The following is a 24,900-nucleotide window of genomic DNA, read 5'->3' on the forward strand; positions in this document are numbered from 1 at the left end:
CGTCTCATTCTCTCTGAGGAGTGGCTGAGAGGGCACCACACATGGAGTGAAATCTAAACTACATTCTCCCTGGGATCCAGAGCATTATGCCACAGGGCAACCCTCCAAGATGGAAACAGGAACACGGGCAGATGTGACCCAAAGGCCAGCTGGACTTCAGGTCTCTCAAGGCCTTTGGAAGAGAAGAGCTGGAACCCTGGATTTGCTCTGAGGAGAAGAGAAGCATTTTAACACCAAAAGCAATCAGGTGAAGCAGCTAGCAATGAAGGGGAGGTGAGCCAAAGGCAGGAAGAAATGAAGGACCTGAGAAAAGAGCTGGAGGAAGAGGGCCACAGCTGGAGGCTGGGAGGGTTGAATCTAATGCGGCTGGGGTGTCTTTAGCAGTAGCAGCAGCAATAAACAAACAGAAACGTGATATTGGAAGCGAGTCCTGACTTCAATACCAAAAGTCCAAGGCCTCCCAGCCCTGGAGATCACCTGGGTTCAGAAGGAGGAGGCCGGGGCCTGGCTGGGCCTGCGTATCTCCCAGCGGTGTAAACCACATCTGGAGCTGATTCTTCCCCCCAGACACACACCCTCCCCTTCACGCCCGCCTGTATCCTCGTCTCCAGATCTAGGCGCACACAGGTATAAGGTGAAAAGAAGGACCACACACACGCACTCACACACCCACACGCACCACCCCACGTCTCCCTGAATCCCCGCGGGCTGAGGAGAGCCCGGGTGTCCCGGGATGGGTAGGAGAGGTAGTGGCTGGACGCGCGCCTCGCCCCCGTCCTCGCGGGGAGCCCTTCTCTCCCACCCCCCTCCGGCTGCCTTGGCTCTAATTATGTGAATGAACCCTGGGAGAGGAAGAGCGCGCGAGCGCGGGGAGGGAGCGAGGGAGGGAGGGAGGGAGGGAAAGTGCGGGCTGGGGGGGGAGCGGGAGCCGAGGGGCGCCGAGGCGGAGGGGCGGCGCCGAGAGGCGCGGGGCGCGGGCCGGGAGCGCGGCGGCGGGCGGAGGCGCGGAGGGCGCGGGCCGAGCGGGGAAGGGCGGGCCGAGAGGGAGGAGCCCCCGGCCGCCGCCGCCGCCGCCGCCAGCCCGCCGGGCGCCCCGCGCAGCCCGCACTCGCCGCCGCGCCTCGGAGTTTGAGCCCCGCGCGGCCGGAGCGCAGGCTCGCCCGGAGCGCGGGGTCGCAGCGCGCGGCGCGGCGCGGCGCCGCCCCCGGCCCTCGGCCTCCCCCACCCCGGCCCGGGCGCCCCCGGAGCGGCGCGTGCAGGGGAGGACGCCGGGCGGGCGGGCGGGCGCGGCGGGCCGGGCCGGCGGGCGGCGGAGTATGAGGCGCCCACCATGGTGCGATGCGACCGCGGGCTGCAGATGCTGCTGACCACGGCCGGAGCCTTCGCCGCCTTCTCGCTCATGGCCATCGCCATCGGCACCGACTACTGGCTCTACTCCAGCGCGCACATCTGCAACGGCACCAACCTGACCATGGACGACGGGCCCCCGCCCCGCCGCGCCCGCGGCGACCTCACCCACTCGGGGCTGTGGCGGGTGTGCTGCATCGAAGGTAGGGACCCCCCCCTCCGCGGGTGCACACGCGCGCACACGCAGCGGCACACACGCGCGCAGGGACACGCGCACACCGTGGCACACGCGCACACCGTGACACGCGCACACTGCCCGGGGAGCGGCCCCGGGGAGGGGGTGGGCGCGGCGCTGGCTCCTGGTGACACACAAAGGAGCCGAGCCGGCGCGCGGGCGGGTCCCCGCGTGGACAGCCGGACTCCAGCTCGGGTCCCTCCCGGCCGGGGACCTCGCGGTCACGCCGATCCCACAAACTCTCGCCCGCCCGCGCGCGCGCACACCCCCCTCGCACACGGACACAATGAAACGCACGCTGAAACTCGCGCGCGTGCGCGCGCGCAACCCGCGCCCCGAGCGCTCCCCAGGGGCCGTACCGGTTTCCTTCACCCCCCCTCGGGGGGCAGGGGAGGGGGAGGCTGGCGTGGGGGCGGGAGGAGGCCCGGGGTGGGGGGTTGGGGGGGAAACCGAGGCGGGGAGGAGGGGGGAGGTTGCTTGGCAACCGGTGTCTGTGCGATTGCTATGGGAACTGGCCATCCTGGGGCGGGGCCGGCCGGGGGCGGGGAACGCCAGGCCGGCGGGCTAAGGCTCCCGTGGAGGCGGACCCGGCCACCAACGGGGTCTAGGGAACCGGGTGGCTCCCCTCACCTGCGACCTGCCTCCTCTTTCTCGCGGGGTGACCGGCCCGCCCCTCCCTGCGGGGTGGGGTGGTAAAAGGAGACTCCTTCCCCCTCCTCCACCAGCGCGCCCCTAACTGAAGCCGGGAGCCGCCGGTCACAACCCGTCCTGGGGGTGGGACCCCGAAGGATTGGGGGTTGCGCGAGCCGCCTGCCGCCCTGGAGGGGCGTGGCCACGGGGCGGGGCGCTGCGCCCCCTCCCCCGGGCGCGTGATGAAGTGTGGAGAGGTCGGATTCGGTCTCGGGTCGGGTCTGGGTCTCCGGGGCCCCAGGGCACACCCGCCTCCGGGGGCCGGGCAGGGGCAGGGCTGCACGCGCGCGGGAACGCGGGGCGTCCGCGCCGGGCACCGCCGCACACCCGGCCGCCCGAACTTGAGCTAACAGGTGGTTGGTTGTGCAGGGCGGGCGGGGCCGGCCGCTGCGGCCCAGGCCTCAGCTTGCAGAGTGAGTTGGGAGAGTGTTGCTGTGATTTAAAAACAGACGGATGGACAGACAGACAACCCTGGACCGTTTGCGGGGCCTTTTGGTGTCACGTCCCCCCCCCCCCCCGCGGGGAGTTCACTGCGCCCTCGGTTGTTCGGAAAGTTCTTCCCTGCGCCTTGCCTGCCCCCCCCCCCACTGCGGCTGCCATCCGAGGTCCCCCCCACCCCCTCCGGCTTGGCGGGACCTGGGGACAGTGGAGGCGGCGCCCAGACACACGGCCCTTCCTTCCGCGGGGTGAGGTTGGATGGAGTCCTGTGAACGGAAGCTGGCCCCCTGGTCCCCACCCTCTGCCCCCCCCCCCGCCGCCCTCCTCCCCCCCCCCCCACCCCCTCCCCACCCCACCCTCCCTTCCAGGTTGGGAGCTTTCAAGTCAAGTCTCTGCGGATTCTTTAGGTAGCAGCGCTGTGGGGGAAATCACAGCCACACAAAGGAGCCGGTGGGCCCACGATCACGCCCTCCGCTTCTCTTTTGGAAAAACATCATTGTGAGCTGTGCAGTTGCTCGGATGACGAACACCTACTCCTCTCCCTCCCCAGGGAGAACCTGCCACCACACCTGAGCTCGCTCACGCACCCCCCCCCCACGTGTGACACCTCCCAGCCCCACCGGACGCCATCGGTGCCTGGCACTGCAAATCACAGCCACTGCCCCCCACACCCCCTCTCTCCACGCCCCCACCCCACCCCCAAGAAACTCCTTGGACCTGGAGCCTTTGCACTTTCCCAGCGGAAATTGGAACGGACCCCTTTCCTCCGCTGGGAAGCCTGGCCTGTCTGGTGACTCCAATGCTCCTTTATTAATTCCTCATCCTAATTAGGATTGATGGCGCACTTAGCATCTTGCCAGCTGCCCCCGAGCCGTTTCGCACTGCACTGTTCATCCAGAGAACCCCTCGCTGATCTGGGCAGCTGGCTCCTCTGGCATGACAGAGCCATGGAGGGGAGGGAGGTGGAGGGGAGGGTTGGATGGCTTAGCGGAAAGAACTGGGCAGCCACTGTCATCCCCCCTTCCCCCCCCAAAGCTCAGGGCTTCTAATGGCCGTAACTGGGTGGGAACTTATCGCATAACACACTCCCTCTTGGAGGCCATGGAAACTGACAGCTCCCACAGCCCGCTGACACCTCCTTTGATGCTAGCAGCAGGACCAGGGCTGAGACCCGAGAGCTCCCATGAACCCTGGGGCTACTCCTCCCAGGGAAAGGGGATGGGGACGGAGAAGGAGAAGGTGAGCTACCTCCATATTGGCTTTTGTGTGTAAAATGCATGATTTCCACCTGTTCTCCAGCAAAGCACCTCCAAAGCATTACCTCCAAACTGAGAGAAAAAGAGGAAAGGGGGTGGGGGGGAAGATCAAACCTCTGGGCTGACACTGAGCACTGCAGCAGATAGCAAACGCGGCGCAGCTCAGGACTCTGATGAATTCGCTGCTAACTGGTGAACGGCCTGTTCCATTTCAGGGGTGTTTCCCACAAACGGTGGCCTAGGAGAGCCGAGTCTCGGGCACACACACAGCTCTGTGCCCAGCCTCGCGGCGGCCAATCTCACCTCCGCCTCCTTCCACCTCCCAAAACACAGCTCCCAGGCCCCACACCTGCTTCTCCATGGGACAAGTGTCCGCACACTCAAGTGCCTGGTCCAAGCCAGGCAGGGGCCGGCTTCACACCTCTCTGCGAGAGAGGGAATGAGGCCAGAGAGTTTGCCAGGATTTACCCAGAGGTGGCCAGGTAGGAGGCCGCTGCGCCAGACTGAAGCCTCCCTCTCACTACAAAGCTCTTCCCACCATGTCACCCTGCCCTTTGCCAAACAGCTTCTGGACTGCCATTAAAAATAGAACCAAGTACTTCACCGCCCAGTGGAGCCCAGCTCTGGGGTTGGGCTAGCGGCGGCATGAAGGCATTTGGAAGCGAGAATGTACACCTGATACACAAATTGCATAACACACTCCTCTCTTTCTGTGTCTGTATTCTCTCTTGCTCGCTCTCTCTCGCTCTCTCGCTCTGTCCATCTCTCATGTCTGTCTGTCTTTTTCAGTCTCCAGTTGGGATCTGGAGCAGGCTGTCCACCCAGCTGCACCTGCTCCTCCCTCCCTCCCGGAGACCCTCTTCTCATTCTTTGTACCTTTGGTGAAAACCAGCTAAGACTGGAGATGTCAGAAAGGGGAAATAAACATGTTTTTGTTTTTCTCTCCATCAAAGGTATCATCAGGCAACCTTGGTTGAATCTCTAGTGCATTTTGGAATGAGGAGGATTAGACTGTATCAGACACTCTGGGCAGGGATGGAAGACTCTGGAAACAGGAAGAGAGAGGAAATCCTGAGCTCAGGAGCACCCAAGGGCAGCGGAGGGATCTCCAGGGACCTGGCAGGTGATGGGGTTGAACCTCCAGGTCCCCTGTAGACAAAACTCAGCCCACCCCACCTCTGTGAGAGTCAGCAAAACAGTTTCAATGCCTGGGGCAGCCCCAGTGCCTACTTGGTGCCTGCTCTGTGCTGCATGCGTAGCAGTGGGAGAAGGTTCTGGAACCTGAGAACAGAATCCTAGTTCCTGGGCATCATACCTCCCACACACCAGTGTGCCCAACCTTTATTTGCACAAGGACACACAGAGAAAAGAAAGTCTTCACATTGAATTCTGGGGAGGGGAGAAAGCAGACAGGCAGGGGTGCTTTTCCCAGGGGTACAGCTGCGGCCGCAGTCCTGCCCTCAGCATGGCCCCCAGGGTGGTGACAGCAGCCTGAGAAGGCTCTCCTTTTGCCACCCGCCCCTCACTTGTCCCCAGGGACCTCTGGTGGTGTTAAGAAGAGCCATCACTTACTGAGGACCTCACTGTTAGTGCTGGTGATTGCCACCAACACTTGCAGGTAAATATTCACCCACTGCCCGTTAGAGGTCTAGCTTTGGAGATGAGGTAGTGCCTGCGTGCTACCCAGTTCACAGCTAAGGCTGGACATTGACACGCAGCCTCCTACTGCCCCAGCACACCCTTGACAGAAAGCCAGCTTTGGGAAGGGGCTGTTTTGATGAGCATGGGCTGAGGTAGCAAAATAGGATGGATGGAATCACTTAGTAGGACTTTTTTTTTTGGTGGGGGAAGGGGTCAGGGCTGGAGTGTGATCTCACAGCCTTGTGGTTGCTCAGCTTGCTCACTCAGCTGGTGTTCTGCCGCTTGAGCCATGCCTCCAGCCCGTGCTGATTGCTGGATCTTTTGGAGATGGAGTCTAGCAGGCTTTGGTTGCCCTGGCTGCCTTCTGAGTTGCCTGGATTACAGGAGTGAGTCACTGCACCCAGCTTGAAAGGACGTTTACTTCTTACAATCCTGGAGGTCAAGAAGGCTACAAGGAAGGCCCATTGGTCCAAAGTGGGGCTGTCTTTCTGGTCTGAAGAGGCCTCTTCTCCCCCAGGAAGGAGAAAAGAGGTACACAGCTTTCTGCTTTCTTCTAAGAGCTCTGGTCCTGTCATGAAGACCCTACCTTAGGTCCCCATTTAAACATATCATCCCCCAAAGTCCACACTGGGTAGCAGGGCTTTGTTATGGCTTCCAGGGTGTGGGGGCACACAGCTCAGCCATAACAGGACTTTGTCCCTTCCTGCTTTCATTCATCGCTGGCGCTCACTCACTGGAAGGGAAGTCTACTTTCTTGTCTTGTCTGCTCTCCTTTGATACCCTGCTCTGTCACTCCTCCACTCTCCCCTGTACTTTACTCCTTTCTCCCTTCTCGGGAAGAAACACTTTCTCTACTAGCGCTAGCTGATTTCATGAGGAGACACTGTGGGTCTTAGTAGACCCCAGGATGGGGACAAGTAAGCATCCCAGAGCTGACTCTGGAGAAATCCCACATTAGGAAGTTCAGAAAGGATTGAGAGGAGCCAGGTGCCAGTGGCTTACACCTGTAATCCTAGCTACTCAGGAGGCTGAGGACTGAGGATCATGGTTTGAAGCCAGCCCAGGCAGGAAAGTGTGTGAGGCTCTTATCTCCAGTTAAACACCAGAAAACTGTAGCTGTGGCTCAAGTGGTGTGGCACCAGCCTTGAGCACAAAAGCTCAGGGACAGGGCCCAGGCTTTGAGTTCAAGCCCCAGGACTGGCACAAAACAAAACAATAAATACAAAGGCTCAAGAGGAAAATCCACAGTCTCCTGTGTCAGTCTCCCTCCTAAGGACTTCCGGGATTAGTCACCAAGTGCAGAATGAGAAAGGCCTTCAGGTGATCAGAGGCAGAGTCTCAGAGATGAAGGAGACAAAGAATAGCACAGGCCAGCTACAGCAGCAAAGCACTGGGGAGAAACCTTGGCCAGCCTGAACATTCTTCCACCTCTGAGAGACCACTCCTCGCTTCCAGGTTGAGTCTGGTTCCCTGTAGCCTCACCGGGGCTTGAGGAAGAAGAGAGGTTTCTATAGCTAGAAGACCCGCAGGATCCTTTAAGTGCTTCTCAGCCTTTTTCTTACTGTTACAAATCAATTGCCTGCCCGCATGCTTCTATTTGTTCATTCACCCATCCATCCATCCATCCACCCATTCTGTGCTCACTGTGCACCTGCTCTGGTCAGTCTATGAGGCTCTGGGGCCCAGCTGTGGACAAGCAGATGTTCTAAGTGGCTGGTGACACCTCCAGGTGCTGATTTGGGTCTTGAGATGAACAGGGCAGGGCATCCTGGGAAAGGCCTCCATTCGGGGTAAAGGGAAAAGGAAGAATTTGTGAGAGAAGGTTGTGTTTACACCAAAACCTGAACCACAGGAAGGACCTGGCGGACCTTCCAGGAAGAGCAAAAGGCAAGCAGAGTCCTCCAGGCCAGCCAGAACCTGGTGCAGGGTGGAGGAGAGAGCGGGAAGGGCAGAGGGTGGGCTGGAGGTAGCTCTGATGAAGAGCGCAGAGACAGGAGCCTCTGACTCTATGTGGCGAAGAGAGGTTCCAGAGGCAGGGAGGCCATGGAGGGACCTCATGGATTGGACACTGAAGACCAGGACAGCGATGGGAGACAGGACTGAGGGGTGGGGAGGTGGCGAGGGGTGGGACCCCATCAATGGCGGATGACAGAAGAGGCAATTGTGGGAAAGGAAATCCAGGCATGCCCTTGGAGGTTCCCAGAAACCCACCCCACTCTATACCACCCATACTGCAGAAGGTAGTACTGGAAAGTTCCATGAGTGGAGCTCGGGGGCCCCAGGGGTTCACTGTAACAGCCTCTCACCACAAGGTTGGGTTCCTCAGCTTTTGCTCTTCTGGTGTTTGGGGTCAGATCGTTCTTGGTGGGACTGTTCTGTGTGCTGTGGGATCTTAGCATCATCCTGTCTAGACGCCCCGTGAAACCCCAAACAGCTTCAGGTGTTGCCACCTGCCCTTGGGGTCAAAAGTCACCCCCTGTGGAGACCACTGGTTGGCAGATGGGGCGGAGGGGTTAGGCCTGATTCCTAACAGCTGCCAGGGGTCCCCAGCTCCTTCTCTAAACCTTGAGCAAAAGCACCTGGAACACATTCTGGGGGGGAGGAGGACAGCTCGCTTATTGGGGCAACCTGTCATCTGCTTCAGGTGCTCATTCCTTCCTTTATTAATAGTAATACTATTGATATTACTATTAATAAAGTAATATCCATGATACCCTGGCAGGAGGCCACAGCGGGCTGGGAACTGCTGACAGAGCCGGATGCTCACACAGCTTGAGCCCGAGAGTCTCAGGACCAGCCAGACAGAGGGACTTATCCAAGGTCATGTGGCAGCCATGAAGGTCATTCACAAAATTCCCAGCCTCCCTGGGCAAGGACCTTCTTCCCAGGGGTGTGTGCTGGGCTTGCTCTCCTAGCGACAGCTTCCCAAAAGGAAGAAACTAATTGTATCCATAGGGTAAGCGGGCTGGGTAGGTTCTACCTAGAGCAGCCCCCCAAATCCACCCCCCAATTCTCACTCCTCATCCCCCATACCCCCACGAAAGCATCTTTTCAGAGCTGCAAGTCAGGACAAGGTACTTGGTGAACATGGACTTTTTTCCCTAGCCCGTCAATTTCTTCTGATGACAAACTTCTCCAAGCTGTGAAAATGACATCACACACTTTTACCATGTACTTGGTCTTGTTCCAACCAATAGCAGAAGAAAGAGAAAAGCATTGATAATAAAAGAAGCGAGAGCCTGGAATGGAGGGAGAGGAAAAGAGATTTCTTTTTATTTTGCCTGAGCTAGGTAAAGACAGGGACTGCTCCAGGGCCCTGTGGGTTTCTGGAGCTAGGCCACACTTTGTCTCTGAACTTGTAGAGGCCAGGAGAAGGAGAAGAGCATGACCACAGAGGAGGCTGGCCATGTGCATAGGAAAAGAGGGTTTGGGTTTTTTATAAGTATTACCCCAGCTCATTCTCATCCACAGGCTTGGAAAAAAAATATCCATATCTGTGTGTGTGTGTGTGTGTGTGTGTGTGTGTGTGTGTGTGTGTGTGTGTGTGTGTGTGCAGTTATTGCTGGTACTGAGGTTTGAAGTCAATGCCTAGGCACTGCCCTTAAGCTTTTGTGGCTCAAGGTTAGCACTCTACCACTTGAGCTACAGCTCCACTTCTGGCTTTGGGTGGTTCACTCAAGATGAGAGTCTTACTCTCCTACCCAGGCTGGCTTTGAATATTATCCTCAGATCTCAGCCTACTGAGTAGCTAGGATTCTGGGTATGAGCCCCCAGCGCCCAGCTTCACATCTCTTTATATGGGGTTATTCCCCCCATCGCAGTGGACTCTAGTGGAGGGAAGAGGCTGGGTTTTGGGGATTGCCCACCTTGAGTTCAAATCTCAGCTTTGCCAGATCACCCTGCAGCCTCGGGCAGGTTACCTAACATCCCTGTGCTGCTCAAGGTCTGGGAAATGGGATCATATGCAATGAATGGAAGGGCGGCGGTACACACTACAGAGTCCATGGTCCCCAGAGCGCTGGTGAGGATGCTTCTGGGCAGACATGGTGTGACCCGGCCCTGCACGCTTGATGGCAGACAGGTGTGTCCAAGGAGATGCAGCAAGAAGAGACTCGGCTGCCAACTCCTAACACGCAGGGACCGTCACTGTGGGGCCCCAGGTCCCCGCAAGGCACATGGACAGTACTGCCCGTCTGTGGTGGCTTCCACACTCCTCCCCTGCCCAGCACCTGCCCAGCACCCAGCGTGGGCCCCTCGCCTACTCCACAGCCAGGGGGACATGGGGGCCTGGGGAGCCACCGTGTTGGGGTCTGGGAGACAGTGATGTAACTGCATCCACAGAGTCCTCCCCAGACACACACCCCCTCCCCAGCTTCCCTCCCACCTGAAGCCACGCCCCCCCATAAACCAGCCCGCCACTCACAGGGCCTTTCTAGTAGGATCTAGATTGGAGCTACTAGCATCCTTCACCCGTCTCTCTCTGTATCTGTGTCTGCCTGCCTGCCTGTCTATCTCTCTCTCTCTCTCTCGTCACACACACACACACACACACACACACACACACACACACACACACACACACACACACACACACACACACCTCCCAAGTTCCACAGACCTCAAGCTGCTTTCTACGATTACGATTCCGCATCCAGTCCTGTGAAGGGCTTCAGCAAATGCTGGTTTTGTTCCTTTGGTTGCTTTCGGCGTGTGTGGAGATGGGGTCTCACTACGCAGCCTAGGCTCATCTTGAGCCGGTGTTCCTCCTGCCTCCGACACCCAAGTGCTGGGATTGCAGGCGCGCGCCCCTGTACCCACTGTAAATAGAAGTTCCATTGATTGGCTTCTGTGTTGTACTCCATCGCTGCGTCCTGTCTGAAGACTTGGATAGACTGAGGGTGAGGTTTGGTTTGGTTTTTTTTACTCAACTCAGCTCCAGATAGAGCCTGAGAGAAAATCAAGTGGCTGAAAATGGTCGTTGTCCCTGCTTTCTTGCCATGAGTCTCTGTCACATCCTGGCCTCTCCCAAGGCAGAAGCAAAGACGGGATGCTCATCGGCTTACCCTAGTCTCCCTCATTATCCACCCGGAGACCACTGAGGCAGCTAGACCCGAAGCCACCTGGGTTTGAGACCCGACTCTGTCACTTGTTAACTAACTGTGACCACACAAATCGCTGCACCTTCCTGAGCCTTCACTATAAGATAGAACCTGGCAGAATCTGCCCCGGGGGCTGTCGTCAAGCGGCAGGGGAAAACTCACAGGAAATGCACCCCCTCCGCCGGCCCTGTGCACACCCCAGACGATGTGCAATTCCTGAAATCTCAGAAGTGTTCCTAGAAGCAATGAGTCACCCTAACTTTATGGTGGCCCGGTCCTCCCCCAGGGGCCTGCGTGGCCCTGGCTCACCCCCATTCCGAATGGCTCCTGTGAACCGTGAAATTGGCACAGAGGCCCTCAATTAGGAGATGAGAGGGAGCCCTCCCCCGGCAGCGCCCGCTCAGAGATGGCGGCCACCCAGGTGTGTGTTCTCGTATTTGCTGTCCAGTTTGCCAAGAGTCCTAGCCAGCCCTCCAGGACCGTCCAGGAGCCTTGGGGCGGGAGCTGAGTGGTAGCCTGAGGAGCACGGGGTGGCAATGCAGAGGCCCATGGCTTGAAGTGCCACCTTCTACCCAGCAGGGGCCGCCTGCTCAGATCCAAGCTCAGCTCAGGTCGGGGGGGGGGGGGGGGGGATCAGCAGTGAGGGAGGACAGAGGCTGAGGGGGTGCCAAGGCGTGGAGGCCAGGAGAGAGGGGTCCCCTGTCTGCCAGCCGTCATGGACAATGCTCAGCCACTCACCAGCCTGAGCTTCCTTGATTTGTTCAGCCCCCAATCGCAGTGATATCATCCCTCCCTCCCTTCTTCCCTCCTTCCTTCCCTCCCTCCCTCCCTTCCTCCCTCCCTCCTTTCTCCATGTCTCCTCCCTCTTCCTCCCTCCCCCTCTCCCTCCTCTCTCCATGTCTCCTCCCTCCCCCTTCCCTCCTCCTTCCCTCTACCCTCCCCTCTCTGCTTCCTTCCCGGTCCCCTCCCTCTAGGTCCCCTTTCTTCTTCCTCTCTGAGCATCACATGTGGGCACTGAACATGTCACTGCCTGCCCTCTCTCCATCCGGGAAGTATGGCCTCTGCCCTGAACCCAGCCCAACCCTGGCCACTGCAGACACAGAGGAAGTCCCTCCGTGCCACCCCCACCCTGGGGCACGAGCACAGCTTCCCATTACCTCTCTGCTCTGCCCCAAGCTCTGGGTCCTCTAGCCGGGCGCCCTAGTGACCTGCCTGGTTCTCCTGCTCTCTTCCACACATGGACAAAATGATCTTGCCAAGCTGTCAACCAGATCACCCCCCATTCAAAGCCTTTTAATGAGACTGCACCCCTCCACCCCACCTCCAACCCCTGCTTCGTGGAAAAATGCAGGCACCCTGTGGTTCCACCTCTGCCAGGCTTTCTGACTCTCTGCCAGGGCTTCACGGTACAGAAGGGAGTCAGAGGTGAAGTCTGAATGTGTCTCCTGATGATTAACCAGACAGAAAGAAGGTTGGAAGGTACTCAGAAGGATTGGCCTTCAGTCTGAGCCCAGTGGCTCATGCCTGTAGTCCCAGTTACTTGAGAGGTAGAGATTAGAAGAAGGCCAACCCAGGCCAAAAAAAAAAAAATTTTAACCAAGACGCGATCTCAGCAAAGAAGCTGGGTGTTGTGGTATATTCCTGTAATCCCAGGTACACAGTTCAAGGGAGGCATGAACAGGTAGGGGGATCATATCTGAAGCCAGCATGAGAGGGAAAAAAAAAGCATTAGAGTCTTTCCGTAAAATATTAAGAGTTGAGGGTTTGTGTAGCAAGCAAAAAGCCCTGAGTTCAACCCTAGGACTACAAAATAAATAAATATAAATAAGAAAGTGTCGTGCATTTGAATCCTGCCCTCCACCCTGTGTTAGCTCTGTGACTTGAGACAAGTTCCTTGGCATCTCTGGACCTCAATTTTCCCATCTGCAAAGTGGGACTATTATAATAGTCATCCCCACCCCCTAGAAGGGTTTCAGTTATTTGGGTTTGTGTCTGAAATGCCCTTGGAGGTGCCCACACACGGTGTAGCAGTTTGGCAAGGCTGGGAGCCAGGAGCAGAGGGAGATGAGGCTGGGGAAGGAGCTGCAGCTGCACCTATGGGACACCAGGTCACCCTGCCAGCTTAGGAGGTACTTCCTCCGCAGGGAGGAGAGGGTTGGGAGGGCGCTACGGGCTGGAGCAAGGAGACCCTCCAGGAGGCCGCTCCATTCTCCTAGATTAAATGACCAGGGTCTGAGCTGGGCTGGAGAGGGGGGCACTGCCGAGTCCCTGAGACTTGAAGGAGGCCCGGAAGTCCCTGATGACTGACTGGCTGGTGGGGACTGGGGCTGGGGAGGAGCCAGGGGTCCGGGAGAGGAACTGGAAGCCGGGATCGAAGCTGGAGCTTGGCCTGGGAAAGAGGACAAGTGGAGTCTTGGCCCAAACTACAGCTGTAGGGAAATGCGGACACAGGGAGAGGCATCCTGGGAAGGGGAGGGACCTCCTGTGACTCTAGGTCTGGGGGTCCCCCTGTCCCTAGCTGCGCAGGCCTCCTGCAGGCTGAGTGGAAACAGCGCCCTCTTGTGACCGGACCGCCAAGCCTTCCTACAGAACCCCAGGGCTTGTGGTTCCCTGGGGGCAAATGGTAGAGGAGCAACTGCATGTCCCCAACTAAAACGCAGACTAAGGGACCGGATGACAGATTTTTCTGCTCTTTTAGGTATAAACACCAGGATCCTGGAATATTGGCATCCACAGTTCTGGTGAAGGTGGGGGTAAGCGGAGAGAGATCCAAGACATTTCAAATCCAGATTGCTCTAGAAAAATCCAGTCATAAGTCAGCACGAAGGATGTGTAGTGACTGAAGACACCAAGGCCATGCCCTGGGCCAGAGGCTAGGGCAGTGACACAGGACTCTGCCCTCCAGAGGGGCCTGAGTTCCGTGTTCTTCAGGTTGAAATTCCTAATTGTTTTGAACAAAAGCACTCCCCTCCCCACCCACCCACCTACTTACTACACACACACACACACACACACACACACACTATTCTCAGTTTTCATTGGACATGGAAAATGATGCCACTGTCCTAGATCACGAGCTATCTACCAAGATGGCAGCAGCTGGGTGTGGGACAGGGGTGGGCAGAACACCAGCTCAGCTCCATTCCTATCAAGCACTTAGGGGACCCCTGCTGAGTACCCTGCTTTGGGTACATGTTGTAAGTACAGAAGGCACGCAGGTATCTCCCTCTGGCCTGTCACGATCAGGAAAACCATGCCAGTATGGGGTGTGGCAAGGGCAGGCTTCCCCGCAGACCAAAATAAGCAGCAGCACAGTCGAGGTTCAGGACCCAGACATGGAGTGAGTCAGCCTGGAACCCAAAGCCAGGGTTTGGGCCTTCTTTGAGCCTCGGTTGCTTGGTGTGCAAAATGAGGCTGTGAGCGTGGTGTGAGTGGCTCCCGTCGGGCAATCCCAGCCTCTCAGGAGGCTGACATACAAGCATCAAGGTCGGAAGGCAGCCTGTGCACAAAGGTCTCCCATTTAACCATCCAAAAGCCAAAGTGGAGCTGTGGTTCAAGTGGTAGAACACTAGCCTTGAGCAACAACGTTAAAGGACAGCTCTCGGGCCTGGAGTTCAAACCCCAGTTACCGGCATCAAAGAGAGACAGAGACAGAGAAAGAGTAGGGGAGTAGTGTTAGGAAGATGTACTGAGCAGGCAGGAGTTGAGATGAGCTGGGTAAAGGCTGGTTTGGAGCAGTGTTCAGGGCAGATCACAGTCTCATTTACGAGGACAAAGGCCGTACTGCCTGGGGAGACAGGAAAGGGGTCCAATGTAGGGATGGGCCCTAGAGGGGAGTTAGACCCCGCCCACCTCACCCCTAACCCAAGCAGCCATGCATAAGAAAAAGAGCTCAGACCCGTGCAGAGTCCCTGGGGACACCTCAGGACACCCAGGCCCCCTTCCAGGGGCTGCGCTGTGCATCCAGAGCTCCGCCACCGGCTCATCATTAGCATACACTTTGTGGGGGGGACTTCTCTCTGTGTAGCTTCCGGCCTCGGCCCTGAGAAGCCCCAATAACAAGTGCACATTGATGCTGCGGGTCCCCCAGGGCGAGCACGCTGTCCCCCCCCCCTTCCCCCTCCCCTCGCACGCATCTGAGCCCTCGCCCGAGACATTTTGTTGCTTCAGCGCTTTGGCACGTCATACAAAGGGGCTCTGATTCGTCCTGTTGTCCAACTACTCTTGCATGAAAAATGGCTTTTGTTGCCTTTTTTGCCCACGGATTCCTGCGTGTGAGTCAAGGCCAGATGCCCAGTGGGCCCAGAGGCCTTGTGGGTTTAACCATGTGGAGGGTCTCCCTTGACCCACCCTGGCGGGACCACCTGTGGCCTGAGGTTGTACCTCAGGGAGACGCCTGCTAGCCTCCTGGCCTGCTCCTGTCCCCCAGATCCACCGCCTAGTACCATCCCGAGGGGTGGCAGTTTATGATGTCTCAAAGGTTCCTTCCCACTGGCCATACCTGGCCAACCCAGCTGCAGGGGCGGGGGTGGGGGGAATCTTCCTTTTCCCCCATTCACTTCTTCCCATCCATCTTCCCTCTTTCCTTCTTGCCTGCGTTTCTAATTACACCCCTCCCCTTTGCCTTTGTGCCCTGCCATATTTAAATCACGCCAGCCCTCTTCAGCCGCCTGTGCCAGGCAGGCTTTTGAAAGTTCTTGAAGCATTTCCTAGATTTAAAAAAAAAAAAAAAGTAAAAGTATTCTTTTAACTCCGTGATGATTAGGAGGGTTATTAAACACGGAGAGAATTCTATTAAATGGCAAATTGAGTGAGTCAAAAACCCACAGATGTGGAACCTTTGAAGACGCGATGGAGATGATGGCTGTTCTACAAGGTTGGGGGAGAGGGGAAAGAAAATGGAAGGAAAGGCACCACGACCTTATTGGGGCGGCCATGGGAAGGCAGAGTAAATTAGTTGATCACCTTCTAGCTGTTTTTCCTTTCTGTTTTGTCAAGGGGTGAAACATATAAGCCTGGCAGAGGACTGCACATAGGGTCCTCTCTTACCAAAGAGGTCTGATCTCCATCCTCATCTTTTCCTCTTCCTCTTTCCAGTACTGGGGTTTGAACTCAGAGCCTCACACCTGCTAGTCTGGCGTGATACCGCTGAGCCACACCTCCAGCCCTGTTTTTCACTGGTTATGTTTAGGATAAATTCTTACTTCCCACCCAAGAGCAGCCATGATCCACCTGCTTTACGCTTCATATAGACACTGGGGTGAGAGGAATGTCCTGGTGCCCTGATCCTCTCCTCCCAATCTTAGCTTCCCATGTAGCTTGGGATGGCAGGCATGCTACACGGAGGGTCTTCTGCCTCGGACTGGCCTTGAACCATTATCTTCTTGTTCTCAGCTTCTGGAGTTGTAAGGATTACAGGTGTGAGCTACCACACCTGACTTTATCTTTCTTCTTAAATGTCCCCAAACAGCACGCCCTCACTTTCTTACCACTTTCTTACTTTCTGAATGGTCACCCCTGACTTATAACTAAACCGATTCCTAGATCACAGCCTTCCAGAGCAGTTTAACCTGTATTTCCTGAAAGTTACAACTTGCCTACTGCAACACCGTGTTTCCATCCCTGGAAATCCATCTCCTACAATAAAAATGCCCACACTAGCCACAAAAGTAAATGAGGAGGAAATAAAACCCAGATGCAAGCTCTTGCAAACTTCAGTCATATGTATAAAGCCAAGTGCTTCATAGAAAACATGGTGTCGTGAGCGGTTCCAGATGGATTTCTCTGTCTGCGCCTGACTGACCAAGTTGCTTAAAATATGAATGTGGGGCTGGGAATTTGGCTCAGTGGTAGAGTACTTGCCTTGCAAGCATGAGGCCCTGGGTTCGATTCCTCAGCATCCCATAAGCAGAAAAAAGCTAGTAGTGACGCTGTGGCTCAAGTGGTAGGTGTTAGCCTTAAGCTGAAGAGCTGAAGGACAGCACCCAGGCCCAGAGTTCAAGCCCCACAACCTACAAAAAAAAAAAAAGAATGTGATGACATTTCTGGTCCCTAACTCCATCCACCATGGGAAAGTGGCAAGTTTAAGCATGTTTTGCTTTACCTCAAACCCTCACTCCTTCCAAGAACACGTTCTTCCTTGTCTGAACATTGCCAGTTCCATTTGAGTAAATTCTTCAGAGAAATCTTGGCACAGTGCATATGGGGAGAAAGGCTGTCTCCTCTGATTTGTAGCAATGCTGACATGACCCCTGGCTGTGCAATCTTCCTCGATTGATTCTTCAAAGCCCCTTGATGCTGAAGGGTCAACTCCTGTTGGTCCCAGTGGCCAGTTGAGATGAAAAGTGTAATCCAGGTGCCAGTGGTTCATGCCCATCATCCTGGCTACTCAGGAGGCTGAGACAGAGAGGATCAAGGTTTAAAGCCAACCTGGGCTGAAAAGTCCACAAGGCTCCATCTCCAATTAGCCAGCAAAAAAGCTAGGTTAGAGGGATGGTTCAGTGGTAGAGTGTTAACCATGAGAAACAAACTGATTAAGAACAAGAAGCCCTAAACTGGCTCAAGTCCCGATACTGGCACAAAGAAAGAGAGAGAGAAAGAAGGGGAAGGAGGGGAAGGAAGGAAGGAAGGAAGAAGGAAGGAAGGAAGGAAGGAAGGGAAGGAAGGAGGGAGGGAGGGAGGGAGGGAAAGCATATGCGTGGAGCATGAGTGGGGGTGGAGGACAAGGCCCCAGTGCCATGTTCTCAAGCTGAGATTTCCAGCTCTTGAGCTGCGAAGTTTTTCCTTGGTTCTGATTGATGTCCCTGTCCTGCCTTGGTGACGTCATTCCTTCCTTCTCCAGTCCTTCCTAGAGCTTGAAAACAAAGCACTCCGGTCCTTGTAAGCCCTCCATAGTCTTGGAAACATTTCTTATTTCTCGTTCCTATCTCTAGAGGAAGGAAAGGAAATTTACCTGGTTTTCCCCCCAGGGTTTTTTGTTGTTTTGTTTTAAATAAACCGAGTTGCTTTCTCCAAGTCGAGTCTAGTTTGAGTTCAGCTAAGCTGTCGTCGAGCAATGGGCTGGTGTCAAGCACTAGGAGAGGTGTTAGGATCCAGACACCCCCAGAAAGTCTTTCCTCAGAGGCAGGCAAGTGATCAGGGAGCTGCCCAGGCTAGGCCTGACCAGCCTCAGGGCACCCGAGTTCCCTCCCACAAATCCATCCTACATTTCCTTTCCTCTCTCTCTGTAGTTAGGATCCATAATTACAAAGGGTTAAATAAAAAGAACAATTGAGCTCTAGTGGCTCATGCCTGTAATCCTAACTACTTAGGAGGCTGAGAATGGGAAGATCAGGGTTCAAGGCCAGCCTGGGTAGAGAAGTCCAACAGAATATAGCTGAGCTCGGTGACTCACATCTAGAGACTAGAATAGGTGGGTCTTGGCTTCAGTGTGCAGAATGGAGGAAGAGTCAGACAAGCCTAAAAATAACCAGGGAAAAAGAGGTCCGGAGTTGTGGTTCAAGCCATATGGTACCAGCCTAGGGAACACAAGACCCTGAGTTCAAACTCCAGTACTGACAAATAATAATAAGAGCAATTAGCTATTGTGTGTTTCCTGTGCTCTAAGCACAAGTGTATAATCTCAGATTTCAAGCAACTTCCTTATTTTATCTCATCTTGTCCTCCCAACAGCTAGGATTTTATAGTGTTCAATTAATTGCAGAGTTACCTGAGTTAATCACTTATTATCACTGACAGTAAAAAGAGCTCGTATTCTCTCTTACCGTGTGTCAGTAGCTGCCCTGAGCTTTTCCATATGTTAACTTGGTTAATTCTCAGCCTGCTGCTCAGGCTGGAACTGTTGTCTAGACGGGGGAACGGAGAAGTAAAGTCACATGCCCGAGCCAGCAGGTGGAGGTCAGGATTCTAACCCAGGCTGTGGAAGGCCTGGATTTCCTCCTCAGCCTCTCTGATCCAGCCTCCAGGTGGATGGCAGGGTAGCTATGGCTCCATGCAGATATTTGTCAGAATGCACTTCATACAACACCTTAGTCTAGGCACCACTTCCTGGGTGGGCGACCAAGTGGGAGTGACACGGGCCGGCATGTATACCAAAGCTCCTTCTGGACTCTTCCTCAGCCCCCTGCTCAAAACGATCAGGTACTGGCTGACGTCAGAGGGAAATCTTATTGTCCTCTAAATATTGCCCCAAGAGCCAAGGTGACCCCAGAAGCCCAGGGACCATAGCAAAAGCCACCAATGCTTCCGGGGAAGGTTAGATGTAGGAGAGGGTGAGGCCCAGCCCGTAAGGGCATCCCCATGGTTGCCAGAGCCTGGGTATGGGCCAGGCTGGCACACAGGCTTCTCAGCAGAGGTGGGCACAGTTTCGTGATCAGCAGAGCGCACGACGTAGGCTCTGGATGTGACTCATACAGCCCGGAGAGACAGGATGATGCCACTGCATGACCTACCGAGGGCGGCTCTGCTCTTAGGATGGGGTGCTCTCAGCCAGAGGGGAGCCTCTGTCTCAGTTCAAGCCAGATCTTGAAGAAACATTCACCATGGGTTTCAAAGCCAGGCAGCCAGGATGGCAGCAGAGGCTCCGCCCTTCCTGGGAGTTCACTGGCTGACTTCCAGCTCCCCCAAAGCAGAGGGAGACAGTCTGATCAGACTGTGTGCTTCCACTCACATCCAGTTCAGGTGCAGGTGTGTCTCACCTAGGGCGCTGGGCAGAGCAGAATGGCTCCCTTGGTGGGTACAGATGGGGAGGGGCTGGCTATGAACGGGTTCCTGTCTCCACCCAGGTGGTAGTTTGGCGGGTATCAATGCATGCTTATCAATCCATGTTCTTCGGCTTGCTCTCTGTGTGTTATCCGAAATTACCAGCAAGCAAATACACCCAGGGGACATCTGTCCCCAACAGCCCCCAGTCCCTGGCTGGAGTCTTTGGGGTTTCTAGTTGATCATCAAATACTGGGAATGCGTGTGGTGCGTCACAAAAGTTCTGTTCCGCGGCAATGTGAGCCAGTCTCGGAAGACACTGGTGAGCTTGCTAGGGAAACAGGACGAGGAGGAGGGCTCTGGACAGATGACAGGCATGAGTGTGAAGCATGAGGCCTGCTCTCAGAGATTCATGGTTAGCGTTGTCCCAGTCTTGGAGGGCCTCCTGACCACCTGAGCAATGGAGCACGTTGCAAGTAGAGAGCTTGGTCTGAGAGGAGGCGTGGCCACTGGTCAGGGGAAAGGCAGAGCCAGCAGCCCTGCAGGACCTGGTACCTGGTCCCATGCCAAGGGTGCCGAGTGAGCCCACGGGGAGGGATCTTGAGCTCAGTGGCTCCGGGGTGCAAGATGGAGTGGAAGGAGCAAGGCTGGAAACGGAAAGACTGTTTGGAAGATGCTGGAAGAGTCCAGAGCAGAGCCGGTGAGCCCCAGCTCAGGACAGTGGGGTAGAGGAGATAGGGTGGGATTTAGATCCTGGAGACAAACTGGATGTGGAGATGTGGAAGCAGAACCCACCATGGAGGATGCGCAAGGCCCTGCAGCGTGACTCACAGGGCACTGCAGGTCTGACTGCCCTGGTCCAGGAGAACCAGGCTGTTTGTGTTTGTTTCTGTACCAGTCCTGGGGCTTGAACTCAGGGCCTGGGCACTGTTCCTGAGCTGCTTTTGCTCAAGGCTAGCACTCTACCACTTGAGTGAGCCTCAGCACCACTTCTGGCCTTTTCTCTGTATGTGGTACTGAGGAATTGAACCGAGAGTGTCATGCATGCAAGGCGAGCACTCTACCACTAAGCCACCTTCCCAGCCCGGAGAACCAGGCTGCTTAAGGCTCCCATGATTTAATTGATTTCTTTCCCATTTAATAATCGCCATTTTATAGATGGGGAAACTGAGGCACCATCCATGACAGGACCTTGTCCAAGTGACAGATCATTGAAGTAGCAGAACTGTGGCTGAGATTTTGGGCCCACACACTGTGGCTGTCCACATGCCATGTCCCTGACCACTGCGCTGCCCAGCCCCTGGCATCTAGCAGACCCTATGTTTCTGGGTACAGGCTGAGAACCAGGAGTATCCCTGGGTGGGTGGGAGGAGCAAGGGGAGCCACTGAGGCTGGTGACCTCCTCTCTGCAGGAGGACACGGAGTAGGGGCTCCGCAGCCCAGGGTCCCTCAGCTGTGGCATGGGAAGACTCGGAGCTCCTCACTGAGGCCTGCTCGGCTCTGCTACCTGGAGGACTGTGCACACAGCACCCTTCCCACCTCCCCACCCCATCACATCTCTTCCCCATAGTGCTGCCTGGGAGAGAACACATCCCCTGGTTACGGGTTAGAGACCACTCTCAGAACCCAGGCACTGAGCCTTGGAGAACCCCAAACCCAGTCATGAGATGTGTACACCCACCACCGATGACCCTCAGTACGTGATGCGAGGTGAAAAAGGCAGATACAAAAGCCCCATGTCTTTTGGCTAATGTTGCTGTAACAAAGGACCTCAGCCCGAGAGGTTTAAGTAGCCAGAAACTTAGCGCTTCCATCCTGGGGTGAAAGGTCAAGGTCAAAGTGTCCACAGAATTGGTTCAGGCTAAGCCTCTGAGGGCATTCCTTAGCTGACGCATCACTTTGATCTCTGATCTCCTCTTTGTGGGGCACTTCCGGTGCGTGAGCTTGTCCCTGCCCAAATTTCCCCCTCCATCCTGGATTATAGCCTGTCTCATGATCTCATTCTCACTACACCTGCAATGCTGGAGGTCACATTCCGATGTCCTGAAGTTCAGACCCCAGTCTGGAAGTTTGGTGAGGAACTTGCCATACGAGCCAGCCCTTAACAACCACGTAGTGATCCAACATACTCATAGAAAGTAGATTAGCACTTGTCAGGGGCTGGGAGAGAAAGGAGAGGTGTAGGTACTTAACGGGCACAGGGTTTGTATTTGGGGTGATGGAAATAAGCTTAGAAAGATGAGGTGCCTTTGCCTGGAGTTCCCAATGCTGCTGATGGGGTGGTCGAGATGGGGTGTGTTCTCTCCCTTATAACTGGGTTGCAGTGGCAGCTTCTCAGACAAGTCAGTAAATCAACTTCCTCCTCTTGGGACAGGAGGATCCAAGAGGTGATGTGTGTGTCCATCAGTGAAACTGCCAGTCAGGGCCCATCCAGGAACCCAGAACCTACACTGTACGGCTACCAAACAGGGAACTTATGCGAGGGAGCTATTACCCAGGTGACAGAAGAGCTGAGAAGCCAGAAGGAAGCATCAGATGCCCAGATGTAAGCCAATACTGGGGCTCCTGCATCAGAGACAAACCCACAGGCACTTGGACCAGGGGATAAAAATTAGTATCACAAAGGCAAGAACGATCTAGAAGGAATCAGACCCCAGAGGGAACCCAGGAGAGACCCAAAACCCTGAGCCAGAGGGAGAATTCCCCCCTTCCTCCCCCCGTCTGGTTCCTCCAAGTAGCCAACCCTCCTGTGTGTTGTGTATGTTCACACACATGTGCAAACCTCCGACGTGCACATACAGGCAGCTGTGAACACAGGACTCTGCGTGCTCACCTAGGAGTGTGTGACGCGATCACGCGGCGTCACAGGTGCACGCGTGATGTGGTAGTGGTGGATGAGCCAGGCTGGAGCATGCTCATTGAGCCTCATGGCTCCCCAGATATCCTATGACCTGGCCAGGCCGGTTGTCTGAGCCATCGCGTGGATGTCTCTTCCTCCTCCACACTGCCGGCAGTGGGAGAAAGGACAGGAGAGCCAGGGGGAGCGGGGAGGCCCCCAGAATCTGCAGTGTCAGCTTTTCTAAACAAGAAGGCAGCTTTCCTTAGAAATCCGGCTCCAGTGCTAGAGAGGTTGGGTATCTCTCTCTTGGCTTCACCTGTCAGCCTTGTCACTTGTTACCTGTCCCTTTGCCTTGGAAGCTATTTGCCCCATGCCCCTCAGCCCTCTTACAGCACTCCGCAGCCTGTGATCTCCCAGAGGTGCTTGGGAGAGAGGAGATATTGGGGGAGAGGCTCTTCTCTTCCAGGTCAGAAGGGGGATGTCTTGCTAGAGGCTTTTATGAACAAGCCAGAGAGGCAGATAAGGTTCAAAGGCTTTTTAGACTCATCTTGAGCACTGGGAAGTTCATGGACTGAATTATGCCTCCCTACTCCAGAGAGAGAGAGAGAGAGAGAGAGTGAAATCCTAACCTCAGATGTCTGTATGACTTTATATGGAAATAAGAGTCTTTCCCATGTAATCAGGTTAAGATTAGGTCATACTCCATCATGGTTGTAGACTGGAATCCAATATCCTAGGTCCAGGGACAGATAGAGGGGAGGGGAAAAGCCTTGTCAAGGTAGAGGCCAAGGCACACGGGGTTGCCAGCCACCGCCATATTTCTCATACAGACTCCAAAAAGCCTGGCCCTGGTGCTACCATGAGTTTCTTCCCCAGGCCCAAGAGAGAACAAGGTTCTGTTGTTTAAAGCTCCCCAGTCTGTGGTTTTCTGTCATGGGGAATCTCTAAGAAACTACAACGAGAAGATTCACTCACCTGATAGATTCCTGCCAGAAAGGAACCAACTGGAAATCTCCTCCCCCATCAGCCTCCAAGAACGAGTAACCAAAACAAAACACGTGCAGTTTCGTGTGCTTAATTCACTTAGTTAATGGCGTACCTGCAGCCTCTCCCTGAATCTTCCCACCAACCCCATGATGGAACTACTGTTGGTGTCCCCACGGACAGCCAAGGAAACTGAGTCTCAGAGAGGCAAAATAATGTTCCCAAAGCCAAGCGTATCTTACTTCCTGGGCTTTTCAAGACTGAATACAGTTCCCCCACTGGAAAAATGAACTTGTTCGGTTGAAACTTTTGAACACATTTTCAAAATCTTAGCAGCGTCTCGTGGCGCAGATTTGCTTATCTCATACTTCTGGGGGTTGGGTTCGAGTGTCCCAAGGCTGCTGCAAGGCTGAGCTATAGATAGGCCTTTCTGGAACTCGAGAACCTCTCAGTGGTTGAGACTTTGAGGCTGAGGCCCCACTGTCTTGTTGGCCATCAGCCAGGAGTCTTGAACTTGGGAATCCTTTCACGGGACCCATCGGCAGTTCAAAGCCAGGCTAGTGGGAACATGCCTTTGACTCCTCCCTCTCCAATCTGCCACAGGGAGTCTCGTGCGACATAACCTCAGAGGCCTATTCCCAGTTCTACCCTAGAGCAGTGCACATCGAGGATCTTGAGGCCACCTTAGGATTCTGCCTAACCTCAGGTCGAAGGGGCTTCAGAGCAAAGGGGGATTTCAAGTCAGATGAACTTGACTTTGAGTTCTGGCATGGGCCCCAATGGAGGCCTATGATCTCGGGGAATTTCTTTCCTTCCACACTCTTCAAACCTGAGCATTCTTATTTGTAAAAGGAAGGCTGATAAGACTGGACTTAAAGGACTACCGGGAGGATCTCATTAGCTCAACTCTAAAACACTGGCAGTTACGAAATGCTTTCATAAATGCCAGCTCCTTCCTTCCCTTCCACAAATGGATCCCACAGCACAGGGGCTGGAAGGTCTCTGTGGAAGGCACCGGGGGACTCCTGGGTCCAGCAGACTCCAGTCTGGTCTCGGGCAGTGCCCACTGATCTCACGGTTTCCTCGTTTGCCAATGGTAAGAGCCATAGCATCTTTGCCTGGTAAATGATGACGCTGCATCGAGATCCCCAAATCAAACACTCGGAAAGACCTCTTCCCCCTTTTACAGTGGGACGCCCAGAACTCTTCTTAACCAGAAGCCAGAGGCAGGCACCATGCCCTGTCACTGAGCTAGCCACGCACGGGATGGGGAGGCTTACGCATGGGTGACAGATGCCTTTGCTCTTGTGTGACCATCAGGTTAGTCCCTTAGCAGCTCTGGTGTGTTCTCTTGGTCGGGACCCTGGGGCAAGCCCTGGGGCAGATGAGCGGTACTCCCTGCCCCTGTGGGTAAGGGTGGCTGCCCCCACAGTGGTGGTCCAGTTGTTTGGTTACCACCCTGATGGAAGTCTCATCAGATAGAGGATGACTTCCCTGTTCAACAACCCCCCCCCCCCCCCCACACACACACACAAATATCAATCCTAGGCCTGACCTGACAACTCTCAACCCCATGCCTAGGATTCTGAGAGTGTAAGCAACCGCTGTCTCACTGCAGCCGATGGCCAAAAACCTTGGACATTTCAGAGCACGATCCAGCCCTGACGTCAG

The 24,900-nt window shown here is 55.4% G+C and overlaps 1 protein-coding gene across 2 annotated transcripts in view; it reads left to right on the forward strand.

Moving 5' to 3' along the window:
- The first annotated feature begins 294 nt into the window (after positions 1 to 294).
- The window catches only part of Cacng4 (calcium voltage-gated channel auxiliary subunit gamma 4), a 56,125-nt gene continuing 31,519 nt past the window's right edge, over positions 295 to 24,900 (forward strand). Inside the window, exons 1-2 of one of the 2 annotated variants that reach the window (XM_042665472.1) lie at positions 295 to 331; positions 1,335 to 1,550. In XM_042665472.1, coding sequence (XP_042521406.1) covers positions 295 to 331; positions 1,335 to 1,550 — 253 coding nt within the window. Of the gene's footprint in view, positions 332 to 1,092; positions 1,551 to 24,900 lie in introns of those variants that run through there. The other variant, XM_042665473.1, reaches the window with a different exon arrangement.

Source organism: Dipodomys spectabilis, unplaced genomic scaffold (assembly GCF_019054845.1).
Source record: "Dipodomys spectabilis isolate Male_0828 unplaced genomic scaffold, ASM1905484v1 ptg000329l, whole genome shotgun sequence".
In the NCBI taxonomy this organism is placed as follows: domain Eukaryota; kingdom Metazoa; phylum Chordata; class Mammalia; order Rodentia; family Heteromyidae; genus Dipodomys; species Dipodomys spectabilis.